This window comes from Pelodiscus sinensis, chromosome 1 (assembly GCF_049634645.1).
Source record: "Pelodiscus sinensis isolate JC-2024 chromosome 1, ASM4963464v1, whole genome shotgun sequence".
Classification (NCBI taxonomy): domain Eukaryota; kingdom Metazoa; phylum Chordata; order Testudines; family Trionychidae; genus Pelodiscus; species Pelodiscus sinensis.
Window position 1 is genome coordinate 12,927,625 of NC_134711.1, and position 23,366 is coordinate 12,950,990.

At 43.5% G+C, this 23,366-nt stretch overlaps 1 protein-coding gene across 1 annotated transcript in view; it reads left to right on the forward strand.

Annotated features, from left to right (window-relative positions):
- The window catches only part of DHTKD1 (dehydrogenase E1 and transketolase domain containing 1), a 52,281-nt gene extending 31,592 nt beyond the window's left edge, over positions 1–20,689 (forward strand). The window contains exons 9-17 of the mRNA XM_006117157.4: positions 2,277–2,361; positions 3,852–3,991; positions 6,967–7,117; positions 8,656–8,762; positions 14,922–15,086; positions 15,935–16,017; positions 17,206–17,375; positions 18,204–18,289; positions 20,147–20,689. Coding sequence (XP_006117219.2) covers positions 2,277–2,361; positions 3,852–3,991; positions 6,967–7,117; positions 8,656–8,762; positions 14,922–15,086; positions 15,935–16,017; positions 17,206–17,375; positions 18,204–18,289; positions 20,147–20,248 — 1,089 coding nt within the window. The 3' untranslated portion in view covers positions 20,249–20,689. The remainder of the gene's footprint in view (positions 1–2,276; positions 2,362–3,851; positions 3,992–6,966; positions 7,118–8,655; positions 8,763–14,921; positions 15,087–15,934; positions 16,018–17,205; positions 17,376–18,203; positions 18,290–20,146) is intronic.
- Positions 20,690–23,366: the final 2,677 nt, after the last annotated feature.

The window sequence follows — 23,366 nt, forward strand, 5'->3', positions numbered from 1 at the left end:
TATCAACTACACAATTAGTCGATAAAATGCAGAGGCGTAGCAGACCTGGGCTGGTGTGAGCCAGGACTGCTCAGTTCCAATTCATGCTGGGTCCAGCAGCCCCTGTTCACAGCGGCCCGGGCTGGCTGTGGGCTGGGGGTGCTCCAGCGGAGTAGAGCAGCTCCCCGCTAGGACCCCCGTGGTCAGGCTGCTTCCAGAGCAATCTCTGTCCACAGCGAGCCTCAGCCCGCTGCAGACAGAGGCTATTTTGTAGCTGCTTCCCCTATTCGCTCTCCCTTCCCTTCCCTTCCCCTCCCCCCAGCTGCTTCTGAGGCAGCAGGGGCAAGGGAGCAGGCAGCACTGCAGAGACAGTGGTGGCGGGGGGGACTGGGGGTGACCAGCTTTTAAACCAGCTTATTGGGTAGTTGAGTAGTCAACTAGTGATGTGAGTAGTCAATGACCCTCAATGACTAAGTCTGATGGCTATAAGTTGCCTGTATGAAATTATTTTGTTAGTCTTCTTCTAATCAAAAGCATCCACATAACAAAATTCATTGGCGTTGGTTGATCCTTCATAGGCACTCTGAGAGGCCAAGAGTTGAATGGGTGGAAAGACTGGCCTAGCCTGCCTGCCTCCCTCCACATTCTGATGCATGTTGGAAGAGCAGTGTTTTGAAGAACATTTTGCATGGTTGCTGCCTAATCAGGGTTTTTTTTATAGTTGAGTAGGGGGCTGTGCCCCTTGCTCGCTGCTCTCACTAACCCCCCTGTCATGGGGGGAAGGCAACCCCAGCTCTCCCCCTGGCCACCAGGGAGGGCCAGGATGTGGCCTGGTGCCCCTTCCCCTTCCCCCTCCGCACCAGTCAGGGTCCCCTTCTCCCTACTCTCTCCTTACTTTCCTCCCCTTCACCAGCCAGGGCCTCATTGTCTCACCTCACCCCACCATGATCTAACCATAACTCCAGCAGCCAAGTGGTGGCATGCCAGGCCAGGCTCCCAGGCCCTATTTCCCCCCCACATACTGGGGGAGAGGGGCGGACCAGAGCTGTGCTGGCCTGGTTTTCCTGCCAGGAGGAGCCAGGTCCAGCTTCTCTCCTGCTCTTCTCCCCCCACCCCCACTTGCCCTCTGGGAGGGCCCAGACCTGAGGTGTGCTGGCCCCAGGACCAGCTTTCCAGCCAGCCTCTGGTAAGGGGAAGGGAAAGCTGGGGCCATAGGCAGCCCCAGCCTTCCACGTGGGCCCTGGGAAGGGCCAGGTTCGGGGTGGGTGGAGCATGGTCCTGTGGAACACAGTGTGATGTGATGTCACTCTGTCCCACAGGAAACCCTTTTTTATAGGTATAGTAAGATAAGTCTGGAAATGGAAATCTTCCATCTGTCATCTTTCCTGAGCACTAACCACTTAAGTAAAAAACTGTGGGATTGTGTTCCAAGTGGTTGAAAATCTAGGTCTTGCAATGAGATCTATAGTTCCCTGGTGATCTGCATGGACACATGTATCTACCACATGGACCTGATTGCAGGATTGGATTGGGATCTTAGGTGACTGTCAGTGGGTGGCCTCAGGTAGGGATGTGAATGACTAATTGACACTCCTTCTCCCCTCCCTCCCCCCAGTGAATGACTAGTTGCTTCTCCCCCCCCCCATTGCCTCGATCAGAAAGAGGCAGCAAGGGGGGTGGAAAGAAGACAGGGTGTGCAGCCAGGTGCCAGCTAGGAGTAGTCAATTAATCAAAATTTCACATCTCTTGGCTTAGTACGGCCCACCACCTTGTTTTCTGCTCTTGATTCCTTAATAAAATTAGGCTTTATCAGTTCCAGTGTCAGCCCTTCTTTTGAGGATGGTTTGAACGTTAAGTTAAAAAATAAGTTTTACCTCTGGTCTTCATCTGGACAAAGCCTCAAAATCCCTTAGTGTCTGAGTACAATGCTTCCTGTCTTAGTAGGTTATTCCCAGCACTTCTTAGCTGGAGCAGTTCTCTTAGTCTTGGGGTTTTCACTGCAGGAGCTTATCACGCTCTGCACTCCTGCTGCAGATGTTAAAGGGAAGTCACCTGATCCATACCCAACTGGCTCTAATTAAACCCCACAGCTCATTCTAGATGTGCTTATTGTACAGGGCTGGCAAGCTCCAGGCCTCCCGCTCTCAAAGCATGCAAGCCACCCTGTTACAGTGACTAATAAAACTTTAGAGATGTTGCTCTGTGTATTTTTCTAGCTAACTCTGCTGATCTGTAGCATCTAATGAGTTGCGGACTGACAAAGCTATATCACAATCTACTTTTTTTTTTTTAAATAGGCAAGAATACAGAAGGTGGAAGAAGGAACAAAGTTGGACTGGTCTACGGCTGAAACATTAGCTTTTGGTTCACTACTTAGCCAAGGTAAGGGGCAGCTAGGTGGCAGATAGTATAAAATGTTGCTTCAGTGACAATCTAATATGCTCTGAGATCTTTTTTCAGTGTATCTCATGGTCAGTCCAAGAAATTGAGTATGTAACAGCCCAATATAATATTCCAATAAAAAGTCAACCATGACTCTCTTGTGCCTTTCTGACTTACAGGTTACATACTAGCTGATCCTGAGGATAAAGACCCTGCATCACTGAAACATATATTCTTATGCTTAAAGCTAAGCATATGAGTAGTCCCATTAGTTACAATAGGACTACTTAAAAGTATATGTTTAAATTGAAATATAAGGCAGCAATTCTCACCACTTAGGCCTAGAATCAGTTTGGCATTAAAATGCAGACCAGACAAATGCACTTTGTGGTTTGCTTCTGGCCTCATGTACTCTTATTAACCATTCAAAATAGCTAAGCAGTTTGTCACAAGTGGAGGTCTCAGCTCAAGAGCATCCAGTTCTAAAGTAGAAAGTAGACACCATTTTTCTTTCTCTGTATAAGTAAACTAATAAGTATTTTTTATCACTGGTAATAAATGTATGCTGGTACACCATCTTAAGTAATCTCAGTATTTGCTCCAAAAAACGTAGATGCTAATGCAGACACAGACTAACGCCCGTTCAATCATATTTATCTAGCCAGTATTTACAAGACTTTACTTGGACTCATGCAGAGGTCAATGTTGAATCTTTATAGGAATTGTGTTTTTTGAAAGAGGGGAAATACAGTTTGGCCCAAGAGAACTAGAGGTGTTTGCTGCAAGAGCAAGGGTGGGGTGGAAGAAAGCATAACGATTAAGAATGGTAGAAAGCAAATAAGGAACAAGCCTTGGAAGTAATGGAGTACAAAGGGGAAATGAGTGCAGGGATGTGAAGGCAAGAGTGGAGTTGCATAGAACCCTGGTGATTAGGGGAAGAAGCTGGAATTTGATATGTGTGGTAAAGAGACACCAGAGAGGGTTTTGAGAAGAGATATTGTAGAATAGGGAGCATTACAGGTTGTCTCTCCCTCGTCCAGCACCCTTGGGTCCTTACAGGTCCCGAACAAGGGGATTTGCCAAATGAGGGGAGGTCCCTCCCAACATGACCTGTGCTGTCCCCGGCTAGGATTACAGCCGAGCCCCACTGCTATCTGCCTGGCCATGGCTCCCCAGGCTGGAGCTGCTGGGGTTCCACGGCTTCCGGGACTCTGCAGCTGCTGCCAGCCACCCACTATTGCCCAGCAGTAGAGGCCAGAACTCCCTTCTTCGTCACCCTCCCTCAACACGGGGCTCCTGGCTGAGTTGTGTGCCCCACCCCGGCTCTGTGGCCCAACCAACCTCCTTATACCTGGACTCTGCGTTCCAGGAACGTCCGTGGTCCGTCAGACCACAAAGTCCCAGTTAAGGGAGGTACAACCTGTACTAGTATTCTCTCCCTTTTAATTGCTTTGATTATTTAGAGTTACTTTGTTTCTTGCTTGATAAAGGGTTTAGTATCCGACTAAGCGGACAGGATGTTGGCAGAGGAACTTTCAGCCAACGGCATGCAATGTTGGTTTGCCAAGAGACAGACGAAACCTATATCCCACTGAATCACATGTCTCCAGATCAAAAAGGCTTCCTAGAGGTATGATGTATGTCACTTATCCATAACTTCACATTGTTGTTATAATTTGCGTTTAACACCTTTTGAGAGTCATAACGCTCTTCTTGAAGGTGGCTAACTTCCCATTCTATAAATTATCAAAGGGGTGGCCGTGTTAGTCTGGATCCGCAAAAGTGACAAGGAATCCTGTGGCACCTTAGAGACTAACAGATTTATTGGAGCATAAGCTTTCGTGGGCAAAGACCCACTTCGACATGCATCTGACGGTCTTTGCCTACTAAAGCTTATGCTCCAATACATCTGTTAGTCTATAAGGTGCCACAGGACTCTTTGTCGCTTTTGCATTCTATAAATTGGGATCTTAAACCTCAAAAATGTAATTAGCTCATTGTGTGATCTTGAAAAACCTAATGAGAGAGTTGGGACTGAAATAACAGTTATTTTACCTTGAAGTAACTATGGTTCTTAAGCATGTCCCCATGGATTCCATTTTCAGTGCACCAGGACTCCTGTGCATGTGAGATCAGATTATTTTGGCCAATAGTATCTGGGAATAGTACCTGTGCCCTAGATATCTTTGTGCACCACCACCCTACAACAAGGTCATACTAGAAGATGTGGGCCCACCCATTCCTCAGTTCCTTTGCCAGAGCAAAATGTAAGAGAAGTATGTTTCTGTAGTAGCTGGGAAGGAGGGTAGTATGTAGAATCTACATGGACTACATATCTCCAAGAAACGTACCTTACTTTAACTTCTGTTCATTCTTAAAGTGATTGTTCACAGGGACTCTTCTCTTGGTGACTAACAGTTCTGTTTGATCAGAGTGGGGTAGCAGGAGTCCCAATTAAACAAGGGTAATAAGAGAGCCCTACCAAAACAGAATTCATCTGAAAGCTAACCAAAGAATAGTGTCTAGTGCATGTGTTGACTGAGCGCCACATAGATGCCCTGCAGACTTCCGAAATAGACATATTCTTCAAACAGGCTGTCGAAGCTCTAGTGGAATAAGCTTTAATGTAGCTGAATATATCCCACTTGATTAATTCATAGCATGTTGTGACTGTGAACTACACCCAAAGTCCCTTGCTGGAGGCTTGTGGCTTTGCCACACTCTGGACCAGGGAAAACAGCAGAGAAGTCCTCCTGCCAATCTGGAGTGGCTGCAGCTTCTGCAGCTACTCAGGGCCCAGAAAGCCAGTATAAAGAAGCTACTGGGCCGGGACCCTGGCAATTCCACTGTGGATCTCAGGCCAGGTAGCCCCACACACTGACTGGGAAAGCAGCAGTACCTTGGACAGGTTAGTGTGTAGGGTGGATTGCAGACCTGGCTGAAGACCGGATGTGGTGGGTAGGGAAAACTGCATAACCCAGGACAGGGTGCTATGGGGACTTTGAGATAAATCCCTGAGAGAGGGCAAGAATGGTGCAGATGCTTGGTGAAGTGGCCCAAGCAGCAGTGGAACAGTAAGGACTGACACTTGGCAGAAAACTGCTATTTACATGGTGGCTGATATCGAGAGGAGTGAGTGTGCTTGGTTTTCGTGTCTTCCCCCCTCCAACAGTCCAGTGGCTACTCAAGAGGGCAGGAAAGAAGCTTGGTCCCAGACAACCCTGAAGAAGGTCCCAGACAACCCCAAAGAAAGGGCACCTGGGATATCTTCCACTCCCTGAATTAGTCACCGGAGTGGGAGCTTGTGAACATATATCCTCAGCCAGAAGGGGGCACTCGAGAGGGTGAGCCCTTTATACATGTTCTCATACCAGTGTTTCCCAATTGTATTTGGCCACGTAACCCTTTTCAGCTTAAAAGAATTTCAAGGAGCCCCCTGGGTTGCCAGGGTAAAATTGGTCAAGCAGGAAAAAAAAAAAGCAAAAGCCAAGCCAAAGCCGCAAAATAGATTCTGTCTCTTTAAGAGGAGATGGGGGAGTGTTGCAATCTCGCGGAACCCTTACTTTCGCTTTGCAGAACCCCAGGGTTCCATGGAGCACCAATTGAGAAACACTCTCATACAGTTAGATTATCTCTAAGGCAGTGGGCTCCAACCTTTTTGAGCATGAGATCACTTTTTGAATTTAAGTTCAGGTCTTGGATTAAGGGATCTGGGGTGCGATGTATACAGTATATATATAACCAGCTTATAGTACCTCCTGATAGTCCAGCATATCTGATAATCCGGCACCACCTAGGTCCCATAGGTTCCGGATTATTGGAAGTCTACTGTACACACGCATACAATGTAATTTTTTTTTTTTTTTTTTACATCAGGCACTAGCAAACAACTAATTGGTAAGACCACTGATTATATTAATACAATGCACTGTTAAGTTGGTGAATGCTGTGAGGGTGCAGTCTTGAAGAAGGAACTGAGGAACAGTTGGGCCCATTCTGCTTTACATCCTTAGGTGGAGGGGGAATATGGAAGACATTTAGAATGCAGATGTTGCTCCAATAGACTCTACTGGCCAAAAGAATCCAATTGTATGCACATGGGACACATGCACATCAGAAGTTGAATCCATGTGAACAATCACTTGAAGGGCCACAGTTTATAGAATTCTGGTTCAGTTCTCTAATAACTGGGATGGATGGGTTTAACTACTTGTTTCCATAGAAGTAAGTCTGCAAGTAAAAGGAATTGTGATCTGACATACAGGGAGCAAGTCAATAATTCCGTTAATTCAGCAACACACTCAACTGAAGCTCTTAATTGGTTGTTGTTTTTTTATTTTGGATTTAGTTGAGAGAGGGGCTCTGGGTTTTTTTTGGAGATCAGCTATGGAGGTGAAGGAAACTATGAAGTAGCCTGATAGCTCCTTCATAATTTTTTTTAAAAATGGAAAAAGGGTTATTGTGGAATGCATCCGTACCTAGGAATGTGCTTCCCAAACATTCCTGTCATAGACATGCTTTGATTTTTGGAAAAAATGAATTTGATTCTAACAGTTTCTCTTTTTTTCCCACCTATCCATGTTCTCCAAACTCTTTCTCTGTTAGGTGAGCAACAGCCCCCTGTCTGAAGAAGCTGTGCTTGGATTTGAGTATGGAATGAGTATTGAAAGCCCCAAGTTACTGCCAATTTGGGAGGCTCAGTTTGGTGATTTCTTTAATGGAGCCCAGATAATATTTGACACTTTCATCTCTGGAGGTTAGTGTTACAGAAACTCCTTTTTTAACTAAAATACCTCATTCTCAGAGCAAGCAATTCTGTATCATGTATAGGAAATCTATTTGAGTAATCTAGCTGCTGTACTTATATGGCCCCAATTACTGTTTTCTATGAGCACCTCATGTTCTTCCATATATGTACCATCACAACATCCCTGTGAAGTAGGGTAGTGCTATTCTTATTTTACAGATGAGGAATTGAGGCACAGAGACACTTAATACTTTTCCAAGGAGGAGCATGGACTTGAACCAAGATCCATGCTAATTCCCTAATCACTGCATCATCCTTCCAGTGCTAATGGGTTGTTAGGATTTTTTTTTCTTTTTATGACTTTTTTACTTTTTCACAGCATAGTCTAGACCCGCTTCGGAATGAACAGCAGAATGTGATGAAGGGATCCAACCACTAAGTACCATGTGCTGCTAAGCGCTGTTCCTAGCTCTGGGTCATATTCCACCTCTCCATCCTTCTTCCTCTTGATAAGTTTATGTGAAGAAAAAGCCATTCATGGTTAAAGGCTCTCCTAGCAGAAATCCCATTTTTGAAGCAGGGGAATATTTCATTGTTGATGCCCCATGATTGTTCTGGCATGGTTTTCCAAACCTAAACTCTCCACTGTGTGTCAAATTCCTGCTACGGAATGGATGGTTTAATGCACAATGACTGTTACTATTACAAACAGCATTGATAAAGCCAAATAGAATTTATAACTGCACACACAGATATCTACCCCAAACTATCAGACTTTAGTTTGATTGAAAATAGGAATTGTCAGAATTGTAAATTATTCCAGCACACTGTACTTAATCTGAGATGGCTTTTCATTGACATAGTTTCCAGGAAACCAGCAAACTGAGAAGGGGACATGATCCTTAAGCAGGACGGTATTAGAATAAACTATGCTTCAAATGGACACACTTTCAACAGGGGCATCTGCTTAAGAAATTACTTACCAGAGGTTAAATAGGTATAAAATTATCTGTGCTGGTATTTTGATATAAAAGTCTCCAAATAAATACTGTAAAAGAGAACATGAAGTGAACCACTGTTGTTCAGTATAGTTTGCTGAACTTTAAATGTTCTTAGTTGTGGGGGTTTTTTTGTTTTTGTTTTTTTGAAGAGGCTTTTAATTGGAATAGTTTCCTAATCAGGATGACAATGTTCAATTAAGAGGACTTTAACTCTTGAGTGCAATTTTTAAAATAAAATATAGGATTGATAATCAAAGCAGAAGAACATAGCTACTGCAGACTTAGAATATTTCTCAAAACCTAGCAGCTCTCATTTACACACAAGTCACAATCCTCAGAGATTTTCATGTAAATTAAGTTGTACTGTGTCAAAATTTCAATCTGACCACTAAACTCTTAGAGGAAATTGCATAGTTTTGTTTGTTTAAAGACTCTCTTGCTAGGGATGTATATAAACCTCTGGAAGACGATTTGCAAAGACAGTCACTTAGTGAATTACACTCTGTGAAATTCTCCCCCTTTCCCCTTACAATTGTGTTTCTATAGGTGAAGCTAAATGGCTGCTGCAGAGCGGGATAGTCATTCTTCTTCCCCATGGCTATGATGGTGCAGGCCCTGAACACTCTTCCTGCCGAATGGAACGTTTTCTACAGGTAGCTAGAATCACCTGCCTGTGTCATATCTCTGTCGATGCGTGCCAGTGTCGGATGCTTCAGAAAGGCTGTTTTGTTGAACTTGCCTATAGCACTTGCTGTCAAATTAAGCCATATAGACGGATTTAAATCAGCAAGCAGAAAGTCTTGATCTTAGGCTCAGCTGGGCACAGGGCGGCAAGCGGCCCTTTGGGGTCGGTGCTCCACACGCGTGGGGAATGAGGACCCCAAAGGGCCGCTTGCCGCCGCTTGCTCGCCTACCAGGGCCCAGCTGAGCAGCACAGGGCTGGGCCGAACCGCCACAGAGGGAGGGGCGCTGACATACACAGCCAGGGGGCGTGGCCATGTACGTCACTGTTACAGACTCACAGACAATGGGCTGCTATATATATGACGTTGATTTTCAACTAAATACAGTCTTTGCATTAAATTTGATCCTTCTATCCTTTCTTCATGCACTATATCTATACACATTTAACTACTTGTATAGATTAATCTACATTTTATTCAGTCTTAATGTTTACACTTTCATATTTTAAAAATTGTGAACAAAGCTTATCTTATTTATTAGATGACTAGCACTTTTACCCAGCATTGCTTGGGTCCTTAATTCCATTTTTTTGAAAATAAAAGGAAAATGTTACATGCTTTATTTAAAAGATGAGAAAAGTGCAGGGTTCTAATGCCCCCAGCACTCTCCAGCCAGAGAGAGGAATGCAGTAACTATGCACTTTCCCCTTGCTCCCTGATGAAGGGGAACAGCCAGCAATGTCCCCATACAAATCTGGGAGGGGGGAGCATCAGCCTCTCTTGCCTACCTTAAAGGGCATCTGGTGGTGTTGGAAGACTCAGGCCTGGAGCAGTCCTGGACAGGGTAGGAGTAGAGCCCAACCCCTTTCACCTGCCTGGTGATTCTTTTTTTTTTTTTTTTTTTTCCTCCCGTATTGTTTTATGAGAAGTAATCCCTTTCCTGGCACAACGAAATCCTTACCTTTGCTTATGTTACGGTAAGAGGAAACTGTGTACTGAATGTGGTGGTCCTTAGTTCTTATGGTTCAGGAGGAGTTCTTAAATGAACGAACAAACTCTCTGTTGATTTAATATTATACTGGTTTTGCATGATGCATATGACAAAGTGGCTTTTACCTATGAAAGCTTATGCCCAAATAAATCTTAGTCTTGCAGGTGCATTTTTTTTCTGAATTCACTAATATTTGAAAAGGGATATTGAGATTCTGTATTGGAAAGCACCTCAGAATTCCATATTATCATTTTGCTATTGTTGCTATCTTTTAAAAAGTTGCTGTATAAAAAATATTTTAAAGACTGTAACATCTCTAACTTTCTGCTTTACAAACTCACTGTGATGGCAGTGTGGTGATCAAATACAGAAGTTATTCGAGAGCCCATTCACACTCTTAAAAATAGACTCAAGGGTCCTGGTTACACCACAGTTACAGCTTTTGTAGTGATGTCATTGTGATATTAGCAATTATCTCATAACTTAGAATCATAGAACTGGAAGAGACCTCAGAAGGTCGTCAAGTCCAGCCCCCTGCTCTAGGCAGGACCAATTCCAACTAAATCAACCCAGCCAGGGCTTTGTCAAGCCGAGACTTAAACACCTCTAGGGATGGAGATTCCACTACTTCCCTAGGTCACCCATTCCAGTGCTTCACCACCCTCCTAGTGAAATAGTTTTTCCTAATATCCAACCTGGACCTCTCCCACCACAACTTGAGACCATTGCTCCTTGTTCTATCATCTATCACTACTGAGAACAGCCTCTCTCCATCCTCTTTGGAACCTCCCTTCAGGAAGTTGAAGGTTGCTATCAAATCCCCCCCCGACTCTTTGCTTCTGCAGACTAAACAGAGCCAAGTCCCTCAGCCTCTCCTCATAAGTCATATGCTCCAGCCCCCTAATCATTTTGGTTGCCCTCCGCTGGACCCTCTCCAATGCGTCCACATCCTTTTTGTAGTGGGGGGCCCAGAACTGGACACCATACTCCAGATGTGGCCTCACCAAAGCCAAATAAAGGGGAATAATGACCTCTTTGGATCTGCTGGCAATGCTCCTCTTAATGCAACCTAATATGCCATTAGCCTTCTTGGCTACAAGGGCACTGTTGACTCATATCTAGCTTCTCATCCACTGTAACCCCCAAGTCCTTTTCTGCAGAACTACTACTTAACCGGTTGGTCCCCAGCTTGTAACTATGCTTGGGATTCTTCTGTCCCAAGTGCAGGACTCTACACTTGTCCTTGTTGAACCTCATCAGATTTCTTGTGGCCCAATCCTCCAATTTGTCTGTCATTCTGTACCCTATCTCTGCCCTTAAGTGTATCTACCTCTCCCCCCAGCTTAGTGTCATCTGCAAACTTGCTGAGGGTGCAATCCATCCCCTCATCCAGATCATTAATAAAGATATTGAACAAAACTGGTCCTAGAACCGAACCTTTGGGCACTCCACTAGAAACTGACTGCCATCCTGACATCGAGCCATTGATCACTACCCGCTGGGCCCGGCCTTCTAGCCATCTTTCTATCCATCTTACCGTCCATTTATCCAATCCACATTTCCTTAACTTGCTGGCAAGAATATTGTGGGAGACCGTATCAAAAGCCTTGCTAAAGTCAAGGTATATCACATCCACTGACTTCCCCATGTCCACCGAGCCAGTTACCTCATCATAGAAGCTAATCAGATTGGTCAGGCACGACTTGCCCTTTGTGAATCCATGCTGACTATTCGTAATCACTTGCCTCTCATCCAAGTGCCTCAAAATGGATTCCTTAAGGATCCCTTCCATGATTTTTCCAGGAACCGAGGTAAGACTGACCAGCCTATAGTTCCCTGGATCATCATCCTTCCCTTTTTTGAAGATGGGCACTACATTTGCCCTTTTCCAATCATCCGGGATTTCTCCCGATCTCCACGACTTTTCAAAGATAGTAGCCAAAGGCTCCTCAATGACATTTGCCAACTCCCTCAGCACCCTTGGATGCACTAAGTCCGGACCCATGGATTTATGTATGTTTAGCTTTTCTAAATAGTTCCTAACCTGTTCTTTACCCACCACGGGCTGTCCATCTTCATCCCATCTTGCGTCACTTGGCGCAGAAGTCCAGGAGCCGACCTTGTCCGTGAATACAAAGGCAAAGAAAGCATTGAGTACTTCAGCTTTCCCCACATCATCTGTCACTAGGTTACCTCCTTCATCCATTAGGGGCTGCACACCCTCTCTGATCACCTTCTTCTTGTTAACATGCCTGTAGAAACCTTTCTTGTTACCCTTCACATCCTTAGCCAGTCGCAATTCCATTTGCGCTTTCGCCTTCCTGATAACCTCCCGGCATTCTCAAGCTATACCTTTAAACTCCTCCCTGGTCATTTGTCCAAGTTTCCACTTTTTGTAAACTTCCTTTTTGTGCTTAAGTTTCCCAAGGATTTCCCCTGTAAGCCAATCCGGTCTCCTACCATGTTTGCCTCTCTTGCTACATGTTGGGATGGTTTCTTTCTGTGCCTTCAATAAGGCTTCTTTAAAATACTGCCAGCTGTCCTGGACTCCTTTCCCCTTCATGTTAACATCCCAGGGGATTCTGCCCATCAGATCTCTGAGGGAGTCAAAATCTGCTTTTTTGAAGTCCAAGGTGTGTATTTTACTACACTCTTTTCTTCCTTTGGTCAGGATCCTGAAATTTACCATCTCATGATCACTGCTTCCCAGGTTGTCACCCACCTCCACTTCCCCTATTAGTTCCTCCCTGTTTGTGAGCAGAAGGTCAAGCTGCGCATGGCCCCTGGTCGGATCCTTCAGCACTTGTGTCAAGAAGTTATCCCCAACATTCTCCAAAAACTTCCTGGATTGCCTGTGTACTGCCGTATTGGTTTCCCAACAGATATCAGGGTGATTAAAGTCCCCCATGAGAACCAGGGCCTGCGATCTGGAAGCTTCGCTCAGTTGTCCAAAGAGAGAGCCTCATCCACCTGATTCGGTGGCCTGTAGCAGACACCAACCACAACATCACTGCTGTTGTTTGCTCCTTTAAACTTAACCCATAGACTTTCAACAGGTTTTTCTCCCTCTTTATACTGGAGTTCAGAGCAATGGTAGTGCTCTCTTACATATAGTGCAACTCCTCCTCCTTTTCTTCCCTGCCTGTTGTTCCTGAACAGTCTATACCCTTCCATGACAGCGCTCCAGTCATGCGAGTCATCCCACCAAGTCTCTGTTATCCCAATTAAATCATATTTCTTGGTCTGGGCCAGGGCCTCCAGTTCTTCCTGTTTGTTGCCCAGGCTTCTCGCATTAGTGTACAAACACTTCAGGTAACCAGTTGATTGTCCTATCTTCTCCATTTGAAATATGGGTCCTCCTTTCTTGCCCCTTCCTCTCTGCATTTCTTCTCGGTATCCGACTTTCCCATTCCCCTCAGTTTTGGTCACCGTCCCCTGACAAACCTAGTTTAAAGCCCTCCTCACTAGGTTTGCAAGCCTGCCCGCGAAGATGCTCCGTCCTCTCTTCGTTAGGTGGATCCCATCTCTTCCTAACAATCCTTGTGCCCGGAACAGAGTCCCATGGTCGAAGAAACCAAAGCCTTCTCTGCAACACCATCTGCGCAACCAAGCATTTACGTCTTCAATTCGATAATCCCTGCCCAGTCCTTTCCCTTTAACAGGGAGGATGGACGAAAATACCACTTGCGCTCCGAATTCTTGGATCCTTCTTCCCAGCGCTACATAATCCACAGTAACACGCTCAAGATCATTCTTGGCTGTATCATTAGTTCCCATGTGGAGAAGCAGGAAGGGGTAGCGATCCGAAGGTTTGATCAGCTTGGTAAGCCTCTCAGTGACATCCTGAATGCGAGCTCCCGGTAAGCAGCACACCTCTTGAGATTCCAGGTCCGGACGGCAGAGGAATGGCTCAGTCCCTCTTAGGAGGGAGTCCCCGACCACCACCACCCGTCGTTTTCTTTTGGGGGTGGTGGCCGTGGAACCCCCATCCCTAGGACTACGCATCCCATGCCTTCCAGTAGATGGTGTTCCCCTCTGGTTTCTTCCTTGTGAGGTCCCTTCCAGAGCTTTCAGCACTGCAGAGCCTGTGGAGAGAGCTTGAAAGCGATTACTTACCTCTATAGCATCAGGGGATTCCTGTGCTGGCCTTTTTCCCCTTCTAGAAGTTACATGCTGCCAGTTTTCTTCTTGGTCACATACTGCCCTCTCTGGCTCCTCTGCCTGCCGTGCTTGAATGATTAAATGTTGCCTTCTATCGAGGAAGTCTTCATCCTCTCTGATCGAGCGTAGGGTTGACACTTGGGCCTCTAGTCCTCTAATTTTTTCTTCCAAAATGTCGACCAGCTTGCACGTCGTGCAGATGAAGTCCATTCTTTCTTCCAGGAGGAAGACAAACATGGCACATGCTGTGCAGGTAACAGCAGACCCATCACCACCCATCACTGCTGTCCTGGAGAAGGGATTTAAAAAGAAAGGCAAGAGAACCTCACGCCCTTCCCAACTCCCTGTTAGCACTTACCTGTTCGCAAGCTCCTTGGTCGCTTGCCCACTGCCTTATAAAGCCCTGGAGTGCCTGAAAGCCCCTCCCCCTCCCAAGGCTCAGCCAATCAGCAGAGGCTTTTAGAATTCAAACTTTAATTAGAAGCCAACAGTTTCCACCTGCCAATCACAGCACAAACTCCATCAAGGGGAGGGGGAGGACAAAGGGGAAGTGGTTTTAAAAAAAAAAAAAAGCCTCACTCTCAAACACAGGGGTAAATAAATAAATAAATGAATGAATAAACAAACAAAAGACAAAAAAAACACACACCAACCCTCACTCATAAACATAAGCTCAGCACACATCAAGAAAGCCCCAAACACAACCCACACTTCCCTCAAGAGTCCTGTATCTGCTTCTCCTCTACCTGGAGAACTCCCTCTCTTAAAGCCTCACTCAAACAGGGAAGGGGGGGGGGGGGAAACCTTTGCTAATGCCTTTTTCTGCAAGCTGAGAGATCTTCAGCACATACTGGTGTGTATATTTGTTCCATATACATACACCAGTGATTTTTACCTCCATAGTTCATGCTGCTTCAAGCATGTTTGGTTTATAACTTACTTGTTGGTGAGGGATAATTGTTTTTGTCGTTGCATAGATGTGTGACAGTGCAGAAGAGGGAGTTGATGGTGACAACGTGAACATGTCAGTTGTGCATCCAACCACCCCAGCGCAGTATTTCCATTTGCTTCGTAGGCAAATGATCCGAAACTTCCGGAAGCCTTTAATTGTTGTTTCTCCCAAAATGCTACTCAGATTTCCTGTGAGTAAAACACTCTCTGCTAGGGTTACTTTTAGTTGGATTACTCTAAAACACACTGTTGCACCAGTTTAACTAAATGTAGTTTGCACTAGTTTAAACTGATTCAAACTTTGTGTATTGGACTTCATAAATGTATTTAAACATGGCTTATATTGATTTAGCTTGCACCTGTAAACCTTTCCAGTGCAAGCTAAGCCAGTATAACACTTACAGTTTTACACTGGTATGTCCACATGGATTTTTTCCACCAAGTTGACAGTATAGTGGCTTTCAAAAGGATTTTAGTTAAATGGTATCTTATTTGACCACTTACATTTGAATTTTCCATTTCACTCATCTTTGATATTGAGACTACACTGGTGAGTTTCACGTCCCACTTTTCATGCATTAGCAAAATGTCCTGCTGTGTTTTGGCATTCACAGAGTTGGCAAAGAAGGTTTTTAAATTCTTCCATCCTTTGTCCTTTCAATAAATGATAGGAAAGCCCCTGGAAATTAAATTAAAATATCTGGATAATTCTTCATAATAGTCACAGTGAAATAATATCTTAGTCTAAATATGTGGGCTAAAATCAGTTTGACAGCATCAGCTGTTAATCAATTTAATTGTAGCCATTGTTAATAATGAATATTATGCCAATAAACTTAGAATTCCCATAGACAACTGATTGATGCATTGTTTTGATCAATAAACAGTAGTATAAGACTTTGACTTCTGGTATTTTCTTCAGGATCATATTTTGATCATTATACAATACATTAATTTTTAGATTTGGAAACTACAAGTTAATATCCTACTTTCTTCCCCCTTCTTGTCTCTTTCTCCTCCCCCCCCCCCCCCCCTTTAGGGGGCAGTGTCAAGTTTTCAAGAAATGGCCCCAGGGACAACATTCAAGCCTGTAATTGGTGATTTGTCAGTGGATCCTAACAGGTAACTTGATTCTTGTTTCTAATATTCATGGTTCCAAACAGTATGTAAGCATAATTGGCTGTAAAACGAGATTTTTTTTTTCTTAAATTCATGTCTGATAGTTTTATGAAGGAAAAAATAAACAGGATCAATAGAAAACTTAGGGTAGAATTATAGGTCCTTCTATTCCCTTGTTATATCTGTAAAACTCACTCCACTGATTTAATTACCTAGCCCTGATTAACATGCTTATAAATGAGAGCTGAATTAGGCCTGAAGGTTTTGCACTGCTATTTTTGTGAGGAAAAATAATTGTTGTTGGTCTTTAAATGTTTCACATGCTCAAGTGAGGAGCCTGTAGGGATGAGAACCATGGCTGGACCAGAAAACTATATTTAAAAAGTAGGTTTAATGGGTTTTTTCCCCTGCTTCGGGAATATAAATAGTCCTGCTTTAAAGGTAGCAAAGTACCAGTAAACTTCTGTCTGTGGTACTTAGTATCTGGTCCCCTGCCACTGGCTGCCAAGCCCATCATCTACTGATTAGCAGGCACCCTACCTAATTTCCCCTTCCCCCCAACCAGTCTAGACTACTCACCCAGATGCTGCCAAATCCCTGGGTGGCACAAGCTCCGGCTCCGGCCTTGCTTGCCATGGGCTACAGCAGAGCTCCAGCCCTGGCCCTGTCCTCTAGGGAGTTGCCGGGGACTCTGACCCTGAGCATCTGTGGGGCTCTGGCCCTGGCTGACCCTCCTGCTCTTAGGCTTCCAGGCTGTCTGGTCCAGGAGTACCTGTGGTCTGGCAGGATCACAGAGCACCAGAATCCTGAGGTACAACCTGTAGAATGTGAATTATTCAAACCTGAATGTATTTATTATCGTCAACACCCTTGTAAGTTAGGGAAGTACTACTGTCCACATTTAACAGATAGAAAACTAAGGCTCAGAGAGACTAAATGACTTGGCCAACCCAGTCTGTAGCAAAGCCGGGAGTTTATCCAAGGCTAAGTACTTGATAACTGGACAATTTTTCCTCTTCCATCCTCTTTTTTTTTTTTTTTTTTTTCTTTATTTTGATCTGATAGCACTTGGGTCTTGTCCAGTTTTCTTTATTTTATAAAAGTTTAGGAATGAATGTATAACAAGTGTCTGGCTAGGGTCATTTTTTAAAATGCTGAAGCTGAAAACACTTTAATTTTTCTACTTTTTAGCATCAGCCGAGTGGTGTTCTGTTGTGGCAAGCATTACTATGCTTTGCTGAAACAGAGAGAGGCACTAGAAGAGAAGAAGCACAGCACTGCTATTGTCAGACTAGAAGAACTTTGTCCTTTCCCCCTGGAAGCTCTACAGCAAGAGATGAACAAATACAAAAATGCCAAAGGTCAGGAAGATCTTTATACTTTGCATTTAATCTCTCAATAGATTAAAACCCATGGCCATCCAAAACTAGACTTGTTGCTGCTTCATTTTTTTTCTTTCCTTTTAGGATTAGAAGGCCTAGATTTGGTTTGGTTTTTGTTGTTGTTTTTTCCCACTTCCCTATAGATATAACTTTAGATCTGCTGCTTTAGAAACACAAATCCTTATTAATTGAACTATAGGGAAATGTACTAGTATGGAGCCTATGATGCAAATAAGCAGTTCTGAATCTATGCAGCAGATGGCAGTGATAAACTTACATGTTGTTAATACAAATTGAATTTGTAAAAATTCCAAGTAGAACTTGGAAGCCCAATTGAGATTGTGTTCCTATTGTGCTAGAACTGTATAAACAGGCTAAGAGACAATCCTTGCCCTAAAGAGCTTATTGATACAATGTGTATTTAAATAAATACTGCAGATTGTTTAATTTAGTATCTTTTCCTATTGATCACCAGTGTTCGATCTCTTGACCTTAGGGGAGGAAGGGAGGAATATCCTTTAAAGCACATCAAGTGAGGGAGTGTTCTCTGTAATGGAAGGATTTGGGGAAAATAGGAAGAATAATTTCTTTAAAATACAAATTTTCTTTCAGATTGTGTGGTAACCTAGTCAGTACAGTCTTCAGACTGATTGGGAGGGGGGATGCTTTGCTGTGATAGCTGTATGTTCTCATTGCATCTAAGTAAACTAGCTTAGAGATTCATTAGTACCTGTTTGTGTATTCATTGCAAAGACCAATTGATGTATATGGAACATTGAAATACAAAGCCTCTTATTTTTCCTACAGATTTTATTTGGAGTCAGGAAGAGCCACAGAACATGGGTCCCTGGGCCTTTGTGTCACCAAGGTTTGAAAAGCAGTTGGCATGTAAGGTAAGGTTTTCGTTTAATTTGCTATTTTGCTAACAGAAATTAGTAGGGATAAGTTTAATGTTCATAAATATCAAATGAGTATAATATTCCAACTTCAACTAGTCTGTATGTTAGAATAGCCACAGCCAGAGTTGGGGCCGAGTGTTTGTGTGAGGTACTCTACAAACAGTGAGAAACCCTGCCCACAAGAGTTCACAATATAAATAGACCGAATAAACAGGCCCCAAGAAGGTCACCAACGAGGAATTATATAGGAAGATACAGCCGAAAGAGAACCTGCTGCAGAAGGTTATACAATGGAAATTACAGCTATTTGGGCATATCTGCAGAATGAACGCGAGCGAAAAGATAAGACCCTGGTATTCGGCATAATGGATGGTCCGAATAAGGGAGGCAGACCCCACAGAGAATGGGTAGATGATATAGTAGATTGGTGCGGAGCTAGTTTTCAGAAACTGAGCCACTCCGCACTGGACATGGAAAGATGGAAGGATATAGTGAGGGAGGTATCGGACACCAACGGGCGTTGATGATGATGAAATCGTAGGAACATAGGTGTCCATTTCAGTTGCCTAAGTCCAACATTTAGGTATCCTTGATATTCATAAAACTACTGTGCAACTGTCACCTAGACATGTAGACCCCTTTGTTTCCACCTCCTGCTGAATTTTATATGCTGGGTACATGCACAGGACCTTATTCCTGACATCACCCATCATCAGCTCAGTGCCCAAGCCCTAGTGGGATTCATAGATGAGGTGTACCCTGCCTGTCTTGCCTTTGTAACCTGATCCAACAAATATGCTCAGAGCATGACCCTTCTCCCTGCTCCCCATAACCTTTAGTGCAATGGCTAGAGAGAACTCCCCTGGAATGTGGGAGACTTGGGATCAATACCCCCTTATTGACTGCTGGGAGGAAGAGATTTGAACTAGGGAGTCACTAGGTAGGTAGTCACTCCTACTCTGAGGCTGAGTTAATATTTAATTATGCACAGCAGAACAACATCAATAGGAGAGGGTGAGAAGCCTGCCCCAGAACATCCAATAGCCCAGAGTTTAGATTGCTTTCCTGAGAGGTGAAAAAACAAAGTTCTAATCCCTTCTCTCCCTTAGGGGAAACTGAGCTCACTGGGCTCCTAGCTCCTCCATCTTTTTTTTTAATTGAGAGAGGATTTAGATTCCTAATTCCATGGCTTTTTAATCTGCAGTAGAGTTCCCTCCTTATGCCTTAGTCCTTTCAGACATGGGGCTTAGACCACCTTCCTGTCCTCAGTGTTTCCTGTTGGTTTAGTCAGCTGCCTGATCAGAATGGGTTCTGTGAATGTCCTTCTTGAGTACCTATCTCTTGTTGTGCATTGCATAGGGAGTGTGGCTGCCTACTCAGGATGCCTCTAGGCTAGGCCCTTTTGTGAATCTATCCCTAACTGACTTTATCAAGGTCTCTTAGCTGGTCAGGAGAGCTAGGATCATTGTGGTGGTTAAGGTCTGCTGAGGCACTCCTGCTCTCGTTCTTGGAACTGAAATTTTGGGACCTAGGATGTCTTCCACTGCGAAATCTCATTTGGGTGGATTGTTACCATGAATATTTTGATCTTAAGGGCGTAGTTGAAGGCTTCCCTCTTTACTGAGGCAGTCATCCCAGTGTTGAGATAAGGTGGTGAAGATATTTTTTGACAAGTAAAAGGACAGGAATAGCTTCCTAAATCATATATGTGGGACTTCAGTGTTTGTGTGTGGTTTATTTTGAGGCATTCAAATGCCATGGTGATAAGGGCATGAAATAATGTTAAATAAAATCAGTCCTAATCAGACATCAGCCTAAATCACTTTTTCTTCTCTTGAATTTTAATTGCAGCTTCATCTTGTGAGTAGACCTCCCTTACCAGCTCCGGCAGTGGGCATTGGAACTCTACACCAGCAGCAACAGGAAGACCTTCTTGCCAAAACTTTTGTCTAAGATCTTTCTACTTGGAAACCAGTTTCTTACAATATTTGTAAAATTCTCACAAGGAAAATCCCTTGGCTTTTTCATCCTAAAATGGAAGAACAAATCAAAAACTGCTCTGAAAGGAGCAAATAGTTCTTTAAATGTATGGATGCAACAAAACCCATAATGACCTCAGCCTATATATATTATGCAGAGGACAATTCCCACTGTCCTTTTGTATTTTTTCATTATATAAAAACAAAACTGCCATGAGATCAGTTAGCTGTGAAATCAAATGATTCATTTATAAAGCATTATCCCACATATCAGGACAAATCCATAGTTCTTTGGTATTCAGTTGTGGGAAGTTGTCCCTTAACTTTTAATTTAAAAGTTTAAGAATGGAGTAATGACTTCAATTATGGCATTTCTGTAACAATAAAGTATTTCCATTGGTCTTTGAGAACCACATTTAATGCCTTTCTCTCTGTGAGTGGGCACAGATGGGGAAAAATACTACCACAGGTGGGTTCCCTGTTGGAAAATTTCAATGGAGAACTGAATGAGTCATAAACGCCACTATCTTCTCACTCCTGTGCAATACCTGTATGACACAGTTGAAGCACAATGGCATGGCAGTGCTGGCTGCCTGTGGTGTTTGAGGATAAACTGAGAGCTCTAGCCTCCAGGACTGTCAAACCTATGACTTTCTTTTTAAAATGGATGAGTGTTTTTTGTTGTTGTTTGAATTAGCCATTGATTCCTCAGTTGGGATGTATCACAATGGCTGCTCACTTTGTTCATCTCTGTTGCTCAAATCCCAGCTCTTGAATAGGACATCAGACATCATTTAGTGCATGTATTGCTGTAATACAGTACAGATTTTTCACCCTGTATTTCCATTTCCAAGCCCTTGTCTGTGCTGGATTCTGCAATTACTGCAATCTGAGATAACAGATCTCTAATGTTCAGCTGTCAGGTCTCAGTGGAGGAGAAATGCTACTGCAGTGCATTAATTTACTTGGTTTTTTTGAGAGAGACTTGAATGGGGGAAGTACATGCAATGTAAGATAAGTAATCCAACATACATTTGATATGTAGCATTTGGAATGTTAAATACAGCAATTCTTTTTTAAATGTAGAGTCAAAATTTTATTTTTTGGCTGGTACTGCACTTTGAAAACTGTCACACGGGCAATGCTCTAACAATATTACATAGGGATGTAAATCTCATTTAATTAACCAGTTAAATGGGGGTGGGCAGACTGGAGTGTCTTTCTCCCGCTACAGGGAGAGTGGGTTCTCTAGCCCAGCTGCTTCCAGCCCCCTTGAGGCCAGCAGGGCCCAGTCCTCATGAGCTGTAGCTGGCAGCCCTACACGAGGACCCAGCAAAGCTGGAGCAGCCCTCCACCTGTGGTGGACTGTGGGCGGGGGCTGCTTCCCAGGTATTAGTTACCTGTTAACATTGCTAGCTGCCACTAACTTTTATGTAAAATTTATTTTTCAGTAGAAATGCTCTTAGAAGTGAGGTCCAAGGACATAGAGAGATCTTCAAGTAGAAACATCTTAAGTACCAAATTAAAAAAATGTGCACACATCTCAAATCTGAAAATATTTACAGAACATATGAGATGTTGGACCAGATCATAATCCCCAAATCTGCACATGAATCTTACCCTTTCCACGTGGAATGTAGGATGGTCTTCTATTTATACACGTGCCACTAAAACCCTTGGAAGATACTCTGTAGGGCTAACATACACATGATGGTGGGGCGAAGTTAACTGCTCCAGGCAGGAATTTAGATTTTAAACTTGTTTTCACTTAAACACTTTTTTCCCCCTCAATGAGTAGTAGGCCATCCAACTTATCTGATGAATTGTGTCTTATCCACAAAAGCTCATGATACATGTTTTTTTTTAGTCTCTAAGGTGCCAGAGGACTACTCACAGATCTTGAAGTTAGACGTTAACAGGGCTCCCCGTCTTGAGATTTTTTTTCTGTTCACATGGGACTAGATTGTGGAGCCCTTATTCTGGTGGGCCCTATTACATAAGAAAAACCATACCGGGTCAGACCAAAGGTTCATCTAGTTCAGTATCCCATCTTCCAGCAGTGGCCAACGGCAGATGCCCCAGAAGGAGTGAACAGAACAGGTAATCATCATGTGATCCCTCTCCTGTAATCCATTTCCAGCCTCCCCTAGCTTAGTTTCAAATTTATACCTATGTTTTGGCCTGCCCTGTCCATTTGCTTTCACTGGAATCCTGTCTTTGAATTAAACTTGAGCCAGCTGTCACTTTACAGCTTTGCCTTAATTATCCTTTTTGTAGCTGTAAAGTGACAACTGGCTCAAGTTTAATTCAAAACCTTTTTTCCCTCTTCAATGGGACTGAGGTTTTGGGATTTTCAAGCCCCTGTATACCTACCTTCAACATCCTGCTTAAAGTGGTACTACAGCTGTTATGAGCGGTTGTCAGGCTAGTACTGAATGAAATAAATCAGTGTTACAGCAACAAACAGGCAAAATCTGCTATTGTCTATACGCATGAAGGCTTGGTCTTTTTCTTGTTAAAAAAAAAAATCTACACTTGGGCATCTTTGTTAAACTTTGGTGGTTTTGGAATTTCTCACATATACCTTTTTAAATTAGGAGAAACCAATAGGAGTATTTCCAAGCATTCAGTATCCGTGTGAAAATCTGCATTTTTAATTTGGTAACAGGAATTTAACTGGCAGGAAGATGAGATAGTACTAGAAATTGTACACCACACCAAGGGTAATGTTTGAAAAATTCTTGCTCCCTGTTGAAACAATACTAGCACTCATCCAGCCAGAAGCTAGATTATAAATAGCAGTAGAACTGCAGCAGATGCAGGGGGAGCTGGGTTGTACCTTATTCAGCTACAGTGCATATATACAGCTCTGCTGACAAAGTAGGTTTTACCCAGCTCGTGCTACTGTCTATTGCAGGGGTGTCCAAACTTTTTTCAAAGAGGGCCAGATTTGAAGAAGTGAACATGCGTGAGGGCCGACCATTTTGCCTGACATTCTTTGAACCATTAAAATTAAGTGCAAATTAACTATTTTATGCAAAGTTTATTGCAAACGGCATACTTTTCATTTCGTCACATGGATGACAAATCTA